We start from the raw sequence: 19,565 nt of genomic DNA on the forward strand, positions 1-19,565 counted from the left end.
GCCGCCCTTCTATAAGTGAATGTTTGTTCCTCACATTCTGCCCCATTTTTCTGCGCAACTCCTGCACTTCACCCTCTGCAGCTCCTCTCAACACCAGAAGACCACTTCATAGTAAGAACACTGCATTTAACGTGATTTTTGTTAGCAAGCTACCAGTATAAAAAGGTGAACTGTATTCTTATATGTAATTTGTAATGTTTATATAATTTATAAATACGGCTGGTGTGCGTTATGCAACATGAAGACTGACGTGAAATGGGACTAAATGTGATATATTTTTGCAAAATGCACGATTTAATAGTCACATTAACACCTGATACTTAACTGTTTGTTTCACTGCTAGATAATTCTGGTCAGTTTCACTCTTTATTGTTTGCAGTAGGCACACACATTGTGCACCAGTCCATTCAATGTGTAATCCAGGCTAAGGTTCACACTATTGTTAATGGTATGACTGAACTTTTAACTACTTCTTGCTGGAGTTTTTAAAATGCTTTTCTTCAGTACTTTGACAAAATTAATGTTCATTGTTTTTTTTATAAATGCTGCATCTGATTGAAGTAAAAAGCACTGACTCCCAATTTAATGAGAGAAAAGTGTCTGTTTCTAAGTGTTAGATGCAACAGTGGAGTTGTCACCATGACTCAGCAAATTGAATCTAGCCCACAGGTGTCAAACATGCGGCCCAGGGGCCAAAACCGGCCCACCAAAGGGTCTAATCTGGCCCCTGGGATGAATTTGTGAAATGCAAAAATTACACTGAAGAAATTAACAATCAAGGATGTTTAACCCTTTCATGCACGAATTATGAGAACCTTAATCAAAAATTTTTCCTGAGTGTTTTTTATTCCTCTTTAGGCATGAAAAAAACAATGTGATTGAAAATTTTCTTCTGAAAAATAAATTTAAAAAATAATAATAATAAAATAAAAATCATTTAAAACTAGAAGCACTCGGAGAGTGCAGACCTCCACCAAGGCTGATCAGTGGCCCCCCCCCCCCCGTGGGCCCCCCCACCCCCGATCACCACCAAAATTTAATCATTTCTTCCTTATCCCATTTCCAACAAACCCTGAAAATTTCATCAAAATCTGTCCATAACTTTTTGAGTTATGTTGCACACTAACGGACAGACAAACAGACAGACAAACAAACCCTGGCAAAAACATAACCTCCTCGGTGGAGGTAAAAATTGAAAAATACATTAAAAAAAATTATAATGGAAAAAAAAAAAAAAACATCTTATGAACCTATTTTTCATGAAGTTGCAAAAATGCCCACTCAACCGGACACCATGCATTTAATTTTGATGCACAGAAACATGTAATTACTGATAAATTGTGTGAAAACTATGGAGAGGGCTTGCAGTTCTGGGGGTTTATGCTCAGGAGAGATCTACATAATGTTACCAATTCATGTCAGAAAAGATATGTAGTGTCTTAAAACTTTAATAAAGATATGTGTTAAAAACAAACAAACAAACAAACAACAAAAAGAACAACAAAATCCATGAATATACAAGAGAACAGCTGTAGAAGAGCTGTCCACTGTAGTGACCAGAATGCATGAAAGGGTTAAATAATTTTTGGTCAGTTCAATCTAAAGTGGGTCAGACCAGTAAAATACTATCATCATAACCTATAAGTAATGAAAACTGCCATTTTTCCTTTTTGTTTTAGTGTAAAAAAAACAAGTAAAATTACATAAATATGTTTAGAGTTACAGACTAGCCTTTTAAAAAAAAATATTAACAACCTGAAACGTCTTTAGAAAAGATGGATGTGGAATTGTACTAATATTCAACCTGTTATTAAATGTTTTGTGTATTTGTGTGATGCATATGTAAAAATGATAAACTGAGGTGTAATATTGTTAAAATTGCACTTATTTTTCTTAAGAATTTTCAGGTTGTTCATATTTCTTCATGTTATGTTCAAGTACAGTTTGTAGATGTAAACATTTTCATTACAGAACTTTACTTGTTTCACTCTAAAACATACAGAAAACTTTGGAGTTGACATTATTTATCAGTTCTTATCCTATTATTTAGATTATTTTACTGGTCCGGCCCATTTTATATCATATTAGGCTGAATGTGGCCCCTGAACTAAAATGAGTTTGACACCCCTGATCTAGCCTATTCTTTGTTGAGCTCTTGTGAGAACTTGTCTTTTTCTGACACAAATGAATATATTTAGTTGATATTAAAGACTTTTTGAATCTAATGTAAAATGCTATGACTCTTTTTTACAAGTTGTATTTGTCCATGGGAATGAACATGACTCAGCAGATCTAATCTGTCCTGATAAGTAACTGGATTAAACCTAGACTCTGATAAACTAGGGGACACATCCAACTCCATGTTTATTGGTCATTTCCACTCACTTTTCTGCCCCAATGATGTACTTATTCATAGTATCTCTACAGTATTTTTATTTTTATTTGTTTCATATTTAGCCCAAATGAAAAATCCTTCTGTGTAATCTCATTTTGAAGAAAACCTGAGCTTGGGAAGGAATTAGAAAAAGGAGTAAATGTAATTAGGAAAAGTGAAATTAGTGTTAGTCATTAGGAGATCTAGTCAATGCCCACTAACCTTTCACAATGCCTGTGTAACTGCAGTGATACCCTTCATTTTGCCTTGTACGATGTGATATTTACCTAACAAATATTAACCCAGAGCTTTGTGTTTATAACTCTGTCAGGGTGAGCCTTGGAGGAATGACTTTCCTCCATCAAATGTGTAAAGCTGAAGTGTAAACATTGACACAGGATCAATCTTAAAGGGCTGTTAATGTAGGGGTTCAGATTACTCATGTAGATTATAGGTAGAGCTGACTTCACTGTTATGGCAGCGGTCCAGCGATTGAATGCCCTTTAAAAAAATACATCTTTTGTACAATTTGAGATTCCAAACTTAATACTTACATAAGAGTAATTAGCCTGATAAATGTACCTTTCATCTTTCACTTACTTATTCAGACAGGCCTACTCAATTCCATAATTTCACTTTTATCTACTGCCATTTTATGTACCTGTGTGTTTTATATATGTATTTATGTAATTTTAATTGTGTTTTATTTATTTTTAACAACTTTGTACGGTGACCTTGACTGTCCTGAAAGGTGCCTATAAATAAAATGTTTTATTATTATTATTATTATTATTATTATTATTATTATTATTATTATTATTATCTGGGTGTGGAGGAGACTCCGGGACCAGCAAATGATTGTACAAGTTTTTTTCAAGCAAAGGTGAACATATCAAACACAGATCAACATGAGTATTGCATTTTAAATAAGCCCTCTTACAAGTAAAATAACAATTCCTTCTCTAAAGCAGTGATTCTCAACTGGTAGGTTGTAACCCATTTTCAGTGGGTTGCAGGCCTTTGCCTTGGCAAAAATAATGTTAAGTAACACAAGTTGCACTTTATTAAACACTCGGCGTAATAAATTGGCTCTTACACAAGATCTTTAATTCAAGACTTTTGTGACTAAATTGAGAAAAAACAGTAGTAACTAAAGGGCCAAGAAATCCTTCACACATGCTCAACATCTTCAACAAGATCTTCTTAATCATTTTTACAAAATTAGGAATACTGTTTTGTATTTTACACACTTAATTAAAGGTAGTGATGGATTAAATTGATGTCCTCAGGATGCTCGGATAATCAGCTTTCACAAGAGCTATAAACCACCAGATGATTTAAAAAAAAATAGGCTACCCTATAGGTCTTTAACCTGCATATTTATACTCTGACATCTCTTTCAGGACAGTCATGGCTGCCAGAGTCGCCGTGGTAACAGGCGGTAACAAGGGCATCGGTCTGGCCATCGTCCGTGCACTGTGCAAGCAGTTTGGAGGCATCGTTTACCTCACCGCCAGAGATGTGTAGGTGTTCATGACACTACAGCCGCAGGCAGCTATTATTTCATTAGCTTCGTAGCATAATTGCCTTAAAGTCATATTTTTAGCCCAATTTTGATGCTTGAATAATTTTACTCTTCTAAGGCTGCTGCTTCATTTTACACAGATATCATGATTTATTTGATTAATCAATTTGTCAACCAGTTGATTAGTCTGCTTTTGCCACTTTATTTTTTTTTTAGTTGAAGAATTACTTGCAGTAAGACAATAGGACAGTCCTGGGATAAAACATGAGCTTTTACAGTAATGTTAGGTTAACTTTTTGATTTCTTGACTTTACACTTAAAACAAAGTTCATGTTAAGCGTTTCATCTTTCAGGAAGAAAAATAAAAACATTTATTTAAATTCCTTAGTGATGAAATGATGGAGTAAATAATTCATCACATTAACCTATGCCAAATAACACAAATTTTGAAACTGGATGGTTTTTGGAGCTAACAGCCTAAAAACACAGTAGAAATGCAGTGTTTTCAGAAAAAAAAATCTATCCTGAATCTGCTACGTACATATATAATGTGTAGAAGACGCAAGGTAACAGAGGTTAGTAATGGGACTAATATCACAAACATTTTATGTGAGTACCCCAACATGCATAAATCTTCCATGTATAACCGTTAAAAAAATTAAAAGTCAGTTAATTGAGATTGTAATAGCATGAAAAAGCATAAATAATGTATAAATGACGATTGTGTGACTTTTGGGTGATATTTCAGGAGTCGTGGAGAGGAAGCAGTAAAGACTCTAGCTGCAGAAGGCCTGTCGCCCATGTTTCATCAGCTGGACATCAATGACCTCAACAGCATCACCACCGCTGCCGCCTACTTCAAAGACAAGTATGGCGGCGTTGATGTCCTCGTCAATAATGCTGGGATAGCATTCAAAGGTATATATAATCCACAGGGTATTGTTTGCAGGTGACACTATCAAAATGCCTCTGGGTTGAGTCATTTAGTATTGATCTGGTCAATCACTTTAAGAAAATACAAGGAGCTTTTATCAAGTAACAATGAGTGGGGAAAATGCAAGAAATTCAACTTCAGAAAAATATCTTTGGAGCCTTTGTTTCAACCATATTCTGTACACAAACACAAAAAGGTAAATATAACATACCTGCACTTAAAAACTCTCAGCTTTCAGTCCACGCCAAAGTTTTTGCACGGACAGACGGACGATGAACTGTTGACAGTACCCTATGGTGAGGGCCGAGGGTAAGACTATGCCACTAACAGTGAACTGAGTTACACAAAAGACATTAATACAGTAGAAAAAGCTTTAAGTGAACATTCTGCCGCTATCAGCAGATGATTATTAAAAGTGAAAAATTAAATTTGACATCAGTCTCCAAGTCTGATACTCAGTTTAACTAGTAATAATCAGGTTTATTTTCTTTGACCTGCTCTAGTCGTGGTTTTCTGGGTGGGTCTTTACTCATATTTACAGTGTTATTGTCCAGTGTAGCAGACTCACGGATATACGGTGTTCTCTTTGTTTTTAATTTAATAAAAAGAAACCTGTGGAACCTGTTCAACTGTCCTCACACATCTAACTTTTCACTTCACTTCACTCAAGACATTTCACGGAACATGAGGCTGTGCCAATGCCTATGAACATTCTGCAATTCTTTTACTAAGAGAAAAGGGACCTGAGCATCAGCCTCAGACATGAAAATATGTAAAATTAATATAATTGTGTTAACTCCTTTATTGCATTAGCTGTTTTCTGTTGTATTTTATTATTAGAGCACTATAATTTGGCATCTTGGTATGCTGTGTCATAGTTTTGCTTTAGTGTTTTTTTTTTTTACCTTAGTAACTCTACCATGGTCACTCTTCTGTCTTTATTATATTATATACAGGGTGGGGAAGCAAAATTACAATGAACATTTAGTTGTTTTTTCTCAGCAGGCACTACGTCAATTGTTTTGAAACCAAACATATACTGATGTCATAATCATACCTAACACTATTATCCATACCTTTTCAGAAACTTTTGCCCATATGAGTAATCAGGAAAGCAAACGTCAAAGAGTGTGTGATTTGCTGAATGCACTCGTCACACCAAAGGAGATTTCAAAAATAGTTGGAGTGTCCATAAAGACTGTTTATAATGGAAAGAAGAGAATGACTATGAGCAAAACTATTACGAGAAAGTCTGGAAGATACTATTAAAGAAGAATGGGAGAAGTTGTCACCCGAATATTTGAGGAACACTTGCACAAGTTTCAGGAAGCGTGTGAAGGCAGTTATTGAGAAAGAAGGAGGACACATAGAATAAAAACATTTTCTATTCTGTAAATTTTCTTGTGGCAAATAAATTCTCATGACTTTCAATAAACTAATTGGTCATACACTGTTTTTCAATCCCTGCCTCAAAATATATTAAATTTTGCTTCCCCACTCTGTATGATCTGCCTTGGCAGAGGTCTGCGCTCTCCAAGTGCTTCTAGTTTTTTTACTGAATTTGTGCCTCTCTTGCTTCGATGTAATACACAAAGCACAATTGATGTTGTAAGCATGACCCGTACAGGTATACTTTAATAGTAAGACTTTGAATGTGTAAACCTGTAGCCATGTTCAGAAACCCCAGAGCAGTCACAAACAGTTAAAGGATAATCAGTTGAGCCACAATGTGGTGGCAAAAAAAGGCTATTTTTAGGCAAGGCAGGTTTATTTACACTGAACAAAAATATAAACGCACCACTTTTGTTTTTGCTCCCATTTTTCATGAGCTGAACTCAAAGATCTAAAACTTTTTCTATGTACACAAAAGGCCCATTTCTCTCAAATATTGTTCATAAATTTGTCTAAATCTGTGTTAGTGAGCACTTCTCCTTTGTCCTTTGCTGAGATAATCTATCCACCTCACAGGTGTGGCATATCAAGATGCTGATTAGACAGCAGGATTATTGCACAGGTGTGACTTAGGCTGGCCACAATAAAAGGCCACTCTAAAATGTGCACTTTTACTGTATTGGGTGGTCCAGTGGGGTCAAAAAACCAGTCAGTATTTGGTGTGACCACCATTTTCCTCACACAGTCTTCTTCATGAATTCTCTGAAATAGCTTTGGAGACGGCTTATGGTAGAGAAATGAACATTCAATTCACAGGCAAAACTCTGGTGGAGATTCCTGAAGTCAGCATGCCAATTGCATATTCCCTCAAAACTTGTGACATCTGTGGTATTGTGCTGTGTGATAAAACTGCACATTTTGGAGTGGCCTTTTATTGTGGCCAGCCTAAGGCACACCTGTGCAAAAATCATGCTGTCTAATCAGCATCTTGATATGCCACACCTGTGAGGTGGATGGATTATCTCAGCAAAGAAGAAGTGTTCACGAACACAAATTTAGACACATTTGTGAACAATATTTGAGAGAAATAAACCTTGTGTGTACATAGAAAAAGTTTTAGATCTTTGAGTTCAGCTCATGAAAAATGGGAGCAAAAACAAAAGTGGTGCGTTTATATTTTTGTTCAGTGTATATAGCACATTTCATGTACAAGACAATTCAAAGTACTTTACATAAAACATTAAAAGCATTACAGCAGGGAAGCAATGAAAAGTATAGGCATGAAAATAAACAGATAAAACAGATAAAAACTTTAAGCTTAAAAGAAACAGTGCAGATCTGAACTGATGAATACAAACTCTATTCAAATGCAGTTGAGAACAGGTGGGTCTTTAACCTGGATTTAAATAAACTGAGTGTCTCAGCTGATCCGAGGTTTTCTGGAAGTTTGTTCCAGACATGTGGAGCATAGAAGCTGAACGCAGCTTCTCCGTGTCTGGTTCTGACTCTGGGAACTGACAACAGACCGGATCCAGATGACCTGAGGGGTCTGGTGGGTTCATACTGAGTCAGGAGGTCACTGATGTATTTTGGTCCTAAACCATTCAGAGCTTTATAGACCTGCAACATAACTTTAAAGTCTATCCTCTGACGGACAGGCAGCCAGTGGAAGGACCTCAGAGTTGGACTAATGTGGTCCGCTTTTCTGGTCTTGGTGAGGACTCTAGCAGCAGAGTTCTGAATGAGCTGCAGTTGTCTAATTCACAGGTGTTAAACATGCGGCCCGGGGGCCAAATCCGGCCCGCCAAAGGATCCAATGTGGCACGTAGGATGGATTTGTGAAATGCAAAAATTACACTGAAGATATTATCAATCGAGGATGTCAAAATGATTTTAATTCAGATTCCACATACAGACCAATTAGATATCAAGTAGGTCAGACCAGTAAAATATTATCATATTAAACCTATAAATAATGAAAACATCAAGTTTTCTCTTTGTTTTAGTGTGAACAAGTAAAACTACATGAAAATGTTCATATTAAAAAGCCGTTATTTTACAAAAAAATGTGAATAACCTGAAATGTCTTAAGATAAGTAAATGCAATTTTACCAATATTCTGCCTGTTGCTAAATGTTTTGTGTATTTGTAATTGTAATGTAAGTTATAATGCACATGTGTAAATGATAACCTCATAATCTGAGGCATAATATTGTTAAAATTGCAGTTGTTTTTCGTAAGACATTTCCAGCTGCTCATGTTATTCAGATTTTTGATTTTTGTTAACATTATCATTATTTAATTTTACTTTTTACACTGTTATCACTTTACTGGTTTAGCCCACTTGAGATCGTATTGGGCTGAATGTGGCCCCTAACTAAAATGAGTTTGACAGCCCTGGTCTAATTGATTTTTCTAGGTAGACCTGTAAATGATTTTAATGATGTATTAATGCAAGGCCTGGTGTTTCTTTCTCTTTGCAGTGGCAGACACAGCTCCATTTGATGTCCAGGCTGAAGTAACTCTGAAGACCAACTTCTTTGACACCAGAAACATGTTGACTCACTTCCTGCCGCTCATCAAAGCCGGAGGTACAGATCATAGACCCGGACCGAATCCACTGTCAGTCTGTTTAAACACCACACATTTCCAAAAGTTCATATATTTCCAGTAAAAGCCACTAGAGCAGGGGTCGGCAACCTGTGGCTCCGGAGCCACATGCGTCTCTTCATCCTCCTTGTAGTGGCTCCTCCCTTTACTGCGGTCAAGCCAGTCGCGATTCTCCTCTGCATGGTCAAACCAGCCGTTAGCATTTTCTTGTGCGCTACTCATTCGACAGTTACGGTAAATGAGCTGCATGGAGCGAATGTGCCTTCCGGGCAACAAAAGTAAGGGCTCATTTATGCTCTAGGTTTAAAGATGTAGACGCAGACGGACAGAGGGTTCTGTCCGTCCTTTGTATATTACTCACATAATTCTGTCCGTTTTCCGGGAGCTTGTGGATGTGAACCCAGATGGAGAATATGGAGCAGTACAACTGGGAACTGTGGAGGAAGTGTTGAGTTTTGAAGAGAATAATTTCCATAAATAGCGATACTTTTCATAGAGGGACTGTATGAGTATGAGTACTGTGTACTTTTGGGGTAATCCTACAACAGATTCCCTTCCAAGCTCCAAGTGTGTTTTTTTCGTCTGAAATAGGCTTTAAGACTAAATTCAATTATGAATAAAATTATTTTTTTCTCTAAGTACCTCATGAATTTGGTATTTTTGGTATTAGTCCTTCATATACTATTAGCACAAAAACTATGAACTACTTTTACTGTGTACTTTTGGAGTAATCATACTCAAAAATCCCTTCCAAGCTCCAAAAGTGTTTGTTTTTTCGTATGAATAGGCTTTAAGACTAAATTCAATGATGAATAAAATTAATTTTTCCAATAAGTACCTCGTGAATTTGGTATTTTTGGTATTAGTACTTCATATACTATTAGCACAAATACTATGAAATACTTTTACTGTATACTTTTAAGGTAATCATACTCCAGAATCCATTCCACACTGCACTTCTGTTTGTTGTATTCAGTGGTTGTAACAGATAAAATGTAAAAAATGATTGAAACTTTTAAAAGTTTATAAGCTCTGTTATTTTTTGTGGCTCCAGACTATTTTTTTTTTTTTTTGGCGGAAGACGGGGCAAAATGGCTCTTTTGATAATAAAGGTTGCAGACTCCTGCACTAGAGACACACAGGTGAGAAGTCGACCATTTTCTTCAGATAACCTCTCATATCCTGTATGTTGTAGGTCGCGTGGTGAACGTGTCCAGCTTCGTCGGTTCCCGCACCCTGAACAATTGCAGCCCAGAACTCCAGGCCCGCTTCCGCAGTGAGGACATCACAGAGGAGGAGCTGGTGGGACTGATGCAGCGATTTGTCGACGCAGCCAAGAAGAATGAGCACAAAAAGGACGGTTGGCCAGAGACAGCTTACGGAGTGTCCAAGACCGGACTCACGGTACAGTCCAACGTCCTCTGTCTCAAAGTTAAAACTCATCTGTTTGTTTGTTTTTGATTTTTTTTTTTAATTTAATTTTATTTATTTGCACATCACGGACAGCAAGAGAAAAAAAAAAAAAAAAAAAAAAATTTCATGCAAGTAACACCATTGTGCAGGAGAGGATAGAAGCCAAAAAAGGCTTATGTAAATACCTCCCTGGAAATAAACAATACACAGGGAAAAAAAAGAAAAAATAAAAATACAATATAACTGAAATAATAATCTAAAGTAAAACAATAGAAATACAAATCAAATGATATACAGCCTTACATTTTTTCATAACTTAGAGTTCTTTTCAGATGCTTTTTAACCCTTTCATGCATAGTGGTCACTACAGTGGACAGCTATTCTACAGCTGTTCTCTTGTATATTCATGGATTCTGTTGTTTTAGTTTCATATCAGCCAACACATTGGGCGCTCATGCATCATTCAATACATTGCAATTCATACCATTACTGTAACTTTGCTGTTCTTGATAAACCTTATCCGCAGTAACATGTTTGAGTGTAAAGCACTTGCTTGTTATTGTTACTGGACTGTAATTAACAACAAAAAGTTCTTTTTTTGCATATTATGTCCAGGAAGTGGGTTATGACTAGTATTAGAGTATGTTAAAATGTGAGAAAACATCAGATTTGCAGCATTAAAAATGTTTTTATTTCATAGTTTTCACACAGTATATCAGTAAATGCATGTTTCTTTGCTTCAAAAATTAAACGCGTGGTGTCCAGCTGAGTGGACATTTTTGCAACTCCATGAAAAGTAGGTTCATAAAAAAAATTTCAGTCGCATTGTTTTTTTTTTAATGCTAAAGAGGAATAAAAACAGGAAAAAAAAAATCTTGATTAAGGTTCTCATAATTCATGCATGAAAGGGTTAAATAATGATAAAGAAGATGTTGATTGAAGTTTGAAGGTGTTTATCCTGAAAACGTGTTCATAATTCAGAATAGGAGATGGTTTGCTGAAATGTTTGTGTGTCTGCAGACCCTGTCCATGATCCAGGCTCGACGTCTGTCCAAGGAGAGACCAAACGACCAGGTAATTAAACGCAAAAGAAACAATCATCACCCACTGCCACTTGTTTTTAGCTCATTTCAAGGACAACAAAATACAAAACAAACAACTAAAGAAGAAAAAGGAAGCAACATCCAACACCTAACCAAACTAAACTAAACAGCTGTTCACTCTGAACTAAAAGAGAACTGTTGAATTTCTGAATGTACAAATATTCACTAATGGTCCAAAACATGAATCACATATTAATGAATCACAACATGGGTCTGAGTTGGTTGTCTTTGGAGCCAATCAAAACACTTTAACAGATGTGATGCGTAAACCTGAAACAGGACTTTAATGCAAGCAGGAAACATTTAATATCCAGAAGATATTGTTTAAGATAATGTCAATGAGGGAAAAGGAGGAAAGAGTTTATTTCATTATTTAATGTATTTTAATCGTAAAATAAAACTATTATTCAATGCATTATATAATTAAATGTCTATAACAGGGGTGTCAAACGCATTTTAGTTCAGGGGCCACATTCAGCTAAATTTGATCTGAAGTAGGCCGAACCAGTAAAATAATAACATAACTAGAAGCACTCGGAGAGCGCAGACCTCCGCCAAGGCTGATCAGTGGCCCCCCCCCCCCGTGGGCCCCCCCACGCCAAGGAGGTTATGTTTTTGCCAGGGTTTGTTTGTCTGTCTGTCTGTCTGTTTGTCTGTCCGTTAGTGTGCAACATAACTCAAAAAGTTATGGACAGATTTTGATGAAATTTTCAGGGTTTGTTGGAAATGGGCCCCCCCGTGGGCCCCCCCACCCCCGATCACCACCAAAATTTAATCATTTCTTCCTTATCCCATTTCCAAAAAACCCTGAAAATTTCATCAAAATCTGTCCATAACTTTTTGAGTTATGTTGCACACTAACGGACAGACAAGCAGACAGACAGACAGACAGACAGACAGACAGACAGACAGACAGACAGACAGACAGACAAACAAACCCTGGCAAAAACATAACCTCCTCGGCGGAGGTAATAATATATAAATAAGGTTAACTCCAAACTTTTCTGTATGTTTAAGAGCGAAAAAAGTAACTTTACATTATGAAAAGGTTTACATCTACAAACTGTCCTTTCAAAAGATGTGAATCACATGAACAAACTGAAAAAATAAGTGTAATTTTAACAATATTATACCTCAGTTTATCATTTACACATGTACACTACACACAAAAAATTAAGGATATTTCTTTTTTTTTTTGTCTTTTTTTTTTTTTTTGTCATTTTTGCCAGTTGTGAATAAAACTATGTCTGGTCATTAGAAAAATGTGTTTCAATTCAGTTCACACACAAAAAAGTAAAAAGCGCTGTGCAAGAATCCCAACTGAAAAAAACTATCCCAAAATTAAAAATATCCTTAACTTTTTGTTTGTAGTGTACATTATAACTTAGAGATCACAGTGGATCTACAAATACACAAAACATTTAGTAACAGGCAGAATATTATTAAAATTTCTGTAAGTTGTAATGAACATGTGAAAATGAGAAGCTGAGGACAAATAATGGCATAAATTGTTAAAATTGCACTTTTTTAAAAATAAATTTCATTTTGGTCATGGTTGTTGATGTTTTTCTACATTTTTTTAAAGGATGTAAAAATTTAGAAAAAAAAAAACATAGAAATTAGACATACAAATGTTGGAATTGAAATTATTTTTGTATTATTGTGTTATTATTTTCATCATCCGGCCCACTGCAGGTCATATTGGGTTGTATGTGGCCCCTGAACTAGCATGAGTTTGACACCCCTGTTCTAGACAGTGTGTTTCATTTTCTTGTAATTTTTTCTGGATGAGAGCTTTAACCTTTCTTGTGTTTTTTTTTTTTCTCAGATCTTGCTGAACGCCTGCTGTCCAGGCTGGGTGCGCACTGACATGGCTGGTCCAAAAGCACCAAAGTCACCAGATGAGGGCGCTGTTACTCCAGTTTACCTGGCCCTGCTGCCACCTGGGGCCACAGAGCCTCATGGGAAGTTTGTCTCTGAAAAGGAAGTTCAAACCTGGTGAAGAAACCAAAGGCACCTTAGAGTGTGCGTGCATGCGTGTGTGTGTGTGTGTGTGTGTTTCAGTGCTTCAATGACTGCAGTTAGTGGCCAAAAACACACCCCTGTAGGAACAGTGCTTTGTTTTCTAACATTTCACAATGTGGTGAAACTTTTACAGCACTTACAGAACAACATGGATCATATATGTTAAGGCTGCACAATATTGGAAAAAACTGACATTGCGATTTTTTTTTTTAACACTATGACATATATTGCGATATGAAAAGATACTCAGGAGGATGTAATAGCTGTGTGGTGCCAACGTAAATGGTCAAACAAATTAGTCATTTCCTCTTGTGGCGACAGGTGTAAAGTATTATCCACACAGAACGCATGTTTCAATATCATCCTTCCTGTGGCTGAAATAATTCCAGATAACTGACGTTGCTTTTCTTTTTGGCACTAAGTCTTCATTTTTGGTGATTTTCTCTTGTTCGTTGCTCATTTTTCAACGTTGTCACCAGTGACTCCCTCTACATGCAGGGGTGTGGTCTGCTTTGGCAAACTGATTAAGAGCGATTGTGATTGGTGGATCATTGTGCACAGTGTGTGTCAGGTACCCAGGTTGAATTGAGATGAAAACACATTGAGTTCATTTGCCTGTTACATAGTCACATTGCAGGACCTGCGATGTGACTATTGAGCACACATACATTCTGATGCTCAAACGATATATTGTGCAGCTTTAATATATATACATAACTTCAATGGATACTGCTTAAGAGTTAAACACTAAAGCTAACAATTAAACTTACATCTAAATATGACAATAATTCATGGAATCCCTGCTCTGAGTGCGTGTTTCTTAATGTGTCTTCTGTGTCATATAAACCTTCATGCATTACCATTTTTACCTGCTTTTCACTGGTGTTTGATTTCATTCCTTTATCAGTTTCACTTTGCCTTTGCAAGTAAGAGCATTTTTATATTTTTCTAATGCAGAATGAAATGGTGCCTCGACTAAAATGAGTTATCACAGGATATAATTTTCACATTTTATAAATAAAAAAAAAAAATGCCATTGCTTTTCTGTCAAAAACAATAAAAGCATTTCAGATCCAACAATTTGTCTGACTGGTCATTAATGATAACGAACCTGATGGGGCTGATTAAATACAGTATATATCTCACAATCATTACTGTTATTGCTAACATATTCAGTCTACAGGGTGGGGAAGCAAAATTTGCAATATGTTGAGGCAGGGATTGAAAGACAGTGTATGATCAATTAGTTTATTGAAAGTCATGACAATTTATTTGCCACAAGAAAATTTACATAATAGAAAATGTTTTTATTCTTTGTGTCCTCCTTCTTTCTCAATAACTGCCTTCACATGCTTCCTGAAACTTGCGCAAGTGTTCCTCAAATATTCAGGTGACAACTTCTCCCGTTCTTCTTTAACAGTGTCTTCCAGACTTTCTCGTAATAGTTTTGCTCATAGTCATTCTCTTCTTTCCATTATAAACAGTCTTTATGGACACTCCAACTATTTTTGAAATCTCCTTTGGTGTGACGAGTGCATTCAGCAAATCACACACTCTTTGACGTTTGCTTTCCTGATTACTCATATGGGCAAAAGTTTCTGAAAAGGTATGGATAATAGTGTTAGGTATGATTATGACATCAATATATGTTTGGTTTCAAAACAACTGATGTAGTGCCTGCTGAGAAAAAACAAACTAAATGTTCACTGTAAATTTTGCTTCCCCACCCTGTATCTATTATTATTATTATTATTATTATTATTATTATTATTCCACTTCTGGATGTTTTGCCAATTGCTAACACTCAAACTTTGCGCTGTTAAAACAACATAATGCTCACCTAATGTCATGATTGGTCATATTTTTCTCATTTGTGTCTTGTACTTTTTTAAAAATTATTGATTTTCATATTTTACCTCATGCTTTCAAACCACTTCCACGATTTCAATAAATGTAAACATTTCAGCTTCAGTCGAACAAGTCGAAAAGACTTGAAGCTCTTACACTGTATTTCAGCACTGATACTACACCCTCAGTGAAACTAATAACTCACAAATTTCATGTCCACACAATTTTTAGGTGAAATCCGTGGAGAAATTTGGGCTCTTTCAGTTAGCATTGCTTTAAAGCTGCGATTTACACCTTCATTCTAAAGCATTAACTATCAACTCTTCCATTCACTTTAATGTTATTTGTACTCCTGAACTTTGGAGGGAAAAAAAAAAAAAACCTCTGTGTTCTAACATGATAAATCACAAATCTTACTCTTAAACTGAACAAATGATGAACCAAAACATCAAGCAGTCACATAGTTGTAATGATATCAGCAACCATTTATACTGAAAAGTGTTTCTCAGGCAAGTATTTCTAACAATAATCTGTGTCAGAACTGTTTTATTAGATCAACTCAATAGTCAGAATGGAGGACATTTTGACTGCTAGATCCTGTTCTGGTTCATTTATTATGGATAATCAGTTTTAGTTGAAGCCTACCGCTGTAATATCACATATGAAATCCATCTGTGTCTAATACATATGTCGAGATTTTTTTATACCATGTTTAATGTAAATGATCTAAATTATCACAAACATCAATACATAGAATTTGCAAATATGTGAAAAAAAAAATGAAACAAACAACATTTTAATTGTAAACTATAATACACTTTATTTACAAATAGAACCTAGCGGTACTCCCCACCAATATATGGTACAGTGAAATCGACTGAAATTGACAATAGTTACTCAAGGTATGTAAGACTGAAAATGTAAAATTATGACAAATTATGGAATTATGGATCATTTGCATTAAACATGGTATAAAAATAACATTATAGCAGCAGGATTCCATTCTAGGCCGGCCTAGAATAGAATTCCATTCTGGGCCGGCCCTATTCTGAATCGGGCCAGATTCCGTTTTGGGCCTCGACACATACACATTCACACAACCACACACATCCACACTGACTGCAGCTGACCGCCAAAATAAAAGCCTACAATATGTAACCCCCGAACCAAAATGAGTTTGACACCCCTGGTCTAAACTATGCATTTAAGCTGTTGTACTGTAAACATGTGAGCAGCAGAGGGCTGAGTCACCGTGTCATTGCTTTTCACTCAACAGTTCCATCTCATTCACAGACTAAATAGAAGCTTTGACAATTCAAAGCAGTTGGAGTTTCATTACCTATGATCATTGTAAGATTTTAATAAACAGTGGTTCAGACATATTCTACAGATCATTCAATGATTATGAAGCACATTTTATGCAACAACTTACATACAAACAGTTTAATTTGCAAAAACAAAACATTCTTAACAACGAAAGCATTACACTGGTCAACAACAAATTTATTAAGTTTTTTTTAGCTGATTTAGGATAATTTTGGTGTGCTGAATCCAAAAATCACATTAATTTTGCTCAATCAGGTCAACTTTCTGAACTATGCTACATATTGGCTTTTTAACATTTTTGCTTACATTTATGGGCATTTTCACATCATATGATACAAAATTCTTTCATATTTCTTGCAAAAAATGAGTTCTGAAGATTTTACTTTTGCCAATTTATGATTGTTTTTTTTTAATATTACAGGTGAATGAAATGGCTTCGACTAGAAGATCTTGCAAAAAATAAGCCTGACGTATTCTGCTACATCTGCGGTGAATACACCATTGTTAGAAAAAGATTTTTTTTTTCTTAAAACCTATTTTGGGGGAGAACTATATAAAAAAAATCAACTGATAAAGTCACAAAAATGTAATCAATTTTGTGAGAAGATCAAATTTTTCAAAATCAAATTAGCAAAAACACCTGACCTGATTGAGAAAAACAGATGTCATTTTTGGATTTAGCGGTGCAAAATGGTCCTAATTCAGTTGAAAAAAACCTAGACAACTTGCAAAAAACATTTTTTTTGTAACCCAGTGTTATGATTTACAAATATAAATAGTACAAATACACAACAAGAATGAGTCTCAGATACACATATGTATAATAAACAGAACATCTTCAACAGTTACAAAAGTAGTTCTGTCAAATATTACAATAAATGAATCAAATATTGTGTTTAACCATCATATGATCCTACTAATGACTGAAGATGAATGTATTATTTATTGTTTTGCGGAACTCAGCACAACTTCCTAGCATCATCTGCTGCAGTGCATAGTGCATTACTGACACTGGTGAGAAATTCATCAACGTTAACAAAGACTGAGAAAAAGTATTAGGTTTTCTTTTGTACTTGTACTAAAATATGGTGTATGTTAAATTTGTTCTGAATTTACTTGAAAAGTACTTTATATACTGACAAAAAAAGGACAAAGAAAGAGAGAAGATAAGAGGAAAAAAAGCATCACTCCTTTGGGTGATTAAAGTAATTACTTGATAATTTTATATTTACAAACCAGTTTTTGGCAGGTCAGAATTATCAGGATATTTGGTCCATGAAGAGACATTTTCTACTGGCCTTTGGACGATGTACTAGATTTGTCTTGTAGTTCTGTCTGTTAAAAGGACTTGTAAAATACTAATAGCAGGATGAAGTGCTTCAGGTTTTCACTGCCTCCAAATTCTGTCCATCAGTTTTTGGTCTTAGTATGACAGAGACTATGATGATGCCCTCTGCTGGTCACATCTTTACACTGCAACAAAACTTGAATGGATAAATGTGTACACGTCCCAGTGTTTGTGTCCCATGTCAAACATAAGACAGATGATGTGTTTATTTTATTCTCTTTTGTCTATTTTAGCCCTCTCTGCAAACCTTTTATGCGGCGGCCCAGAGGTGCAACAGCTTAAAAAAAATTATCCATATAAGCAAAAAAAGAGAACAGCCCCCAAAATGATCCACAAAAAAAAGAGAACAGCCCAAAAAATTATCCACTATATAAAAAAAAAAGAGAACAGCCCAAAAAATTATCCACTATAAAAAAAAAAAATAAAGAGAACAGCCCAAAAAAATTATCCACTATAAAAAAGAGAACAGCCCAAAAAATTATCCACTATAAAAAAAGAGAACAGCCCAAAAAATTATCAACTATAACAAAAAAAAAGAGAACAGCCCAAAAAAATTATCCACTATAAGAAAAAAACAGTGAACAGCCCAAGACATTATCCAGTATAAGAAAAAAAAAAAAACAAAAAAAAACATCATCCACCTTTTCAATTAGGGGGCACCCAAAAGGTTTCTTTTTTTTAAAATTGAGGCCACCACAAAAAATAAAAGCATAGGCTGAAAATTTTTAAGGCCTTCAGGATTTTTTTTTTTTTTTCTTATAGTGGATAATTTTTTGGGATGGTGGATAACTTTTTGGGTTGTTCTCTTTTTTTTCTTAGAGTGGATAACTTTTTGGGCTGTTCTCTTTTTTTTCTTATAGTGGATAATTTTTTGGGGGGCTGTTCTCTTTTTATTCTTATAGTATATAGTATTTTGGGCTGTTCTCTTTTTTCTTGTAGTGTATAATTTTTGGGCTGTTTTCTTTTTTTTCTTATAGTGGATAATTTTTTGGGCAAGTGGATCATTTTTGGGCTGTTTTCTTTTTTTTCTTATAGTGGATAATTTTTTGGGCTGTTCTCTTTTTTTTCTTATAGTGGATAATTTTTTGGGGGGCTGTTCTCTTTTTATTCTTATAGTGGATCATTTTTTGAGCTGTTCTCTTTTTTTTCTTATAGTGGATCATTTTTTTGGGCAAGTGGATAATTTTTGGGGCTGTTCTCTTTTTTTTCTTATAGTGGATAATTTTTGGGGCTGTTGCACCTCTGGGCCACCGTACTTTCACCTATCCCTTACCAAGTTGTTTTTTTTACCAGACCTTAATCAAACCTTAGCTGCAACCATGTCAGAGCCTGAATGCAGCACTTACGTAGTGTTTTTGAACATTATCAACATTCTTCCTTGCTTACACATTTCACGCATTAACATTGACATCAGTTTAGATCGGTGTCTAAGCTGACCTCTGCCTCTTGTTCACATGTGATGGAGTGTTGTTGTATTTTGATGGTTTCCATTTGGCCCAGTTCAGTTTGACAGAGCGTGCCTTTCTCTTTCAGTATCAGGTCTCTCTTCTGTCCGGTGTGACTGTCAGCTGTGGGTCAGAGGAGGTGTTGAGGGTCAGATAAGCTCATCCTTCTGGTTTGTGCTCTAACACCAGAGAAACACCTGATAAAAATAGCACAGAGGTCAG

General features: G+C 35.5%; 1 protein-coding gene across 1 annotated transcript; it reads left to right on the forward strand.

The window, feature by feature from the left end:
• The first annotated feature begins 2 nt into the window (after positions 1-2).
• On the forward strand, positions 3-14,453 carry cbr1 (carbonyl reductase 1). The gene is made up of 7 exons (XM_030156752.1): positions 3-111; positions 3,778-3,897; positions 4,648-4,817; positions 8,709-8,816; positions 10,031-10,239; positions 11,269-11,322; positions 13,180-14,453. Exons 2-7 carry the CDS (start codon positions 3,785-3,787, stop codon positions 13,351-13,353), a joined length of 828 nt encoding a protein of 275 aa, XP_030012612.1. The 5' UTR covers positions 3-111; positions 3,778-3,784; the 3' UTR covers positions 13,354-14,453.
• Positions 14,454-19,565: the final 5,112 nt, after the last annotated feature.

This window comes from Sphaeramia orbicularis, chromosome 15 (assembly GCF_902148855.1).
Source record: "Sphaeramia orbicularis chromosome 15, fSphaOr1.1, whole genome shotgun sequence".
NCBI classification, from domain to species: Eukaryota; Metazoa; Chordata; class Actinopteri; order Kurtiformes; family Apogonidae; genus Sphaeramia; species Sphaeramia orbicularis.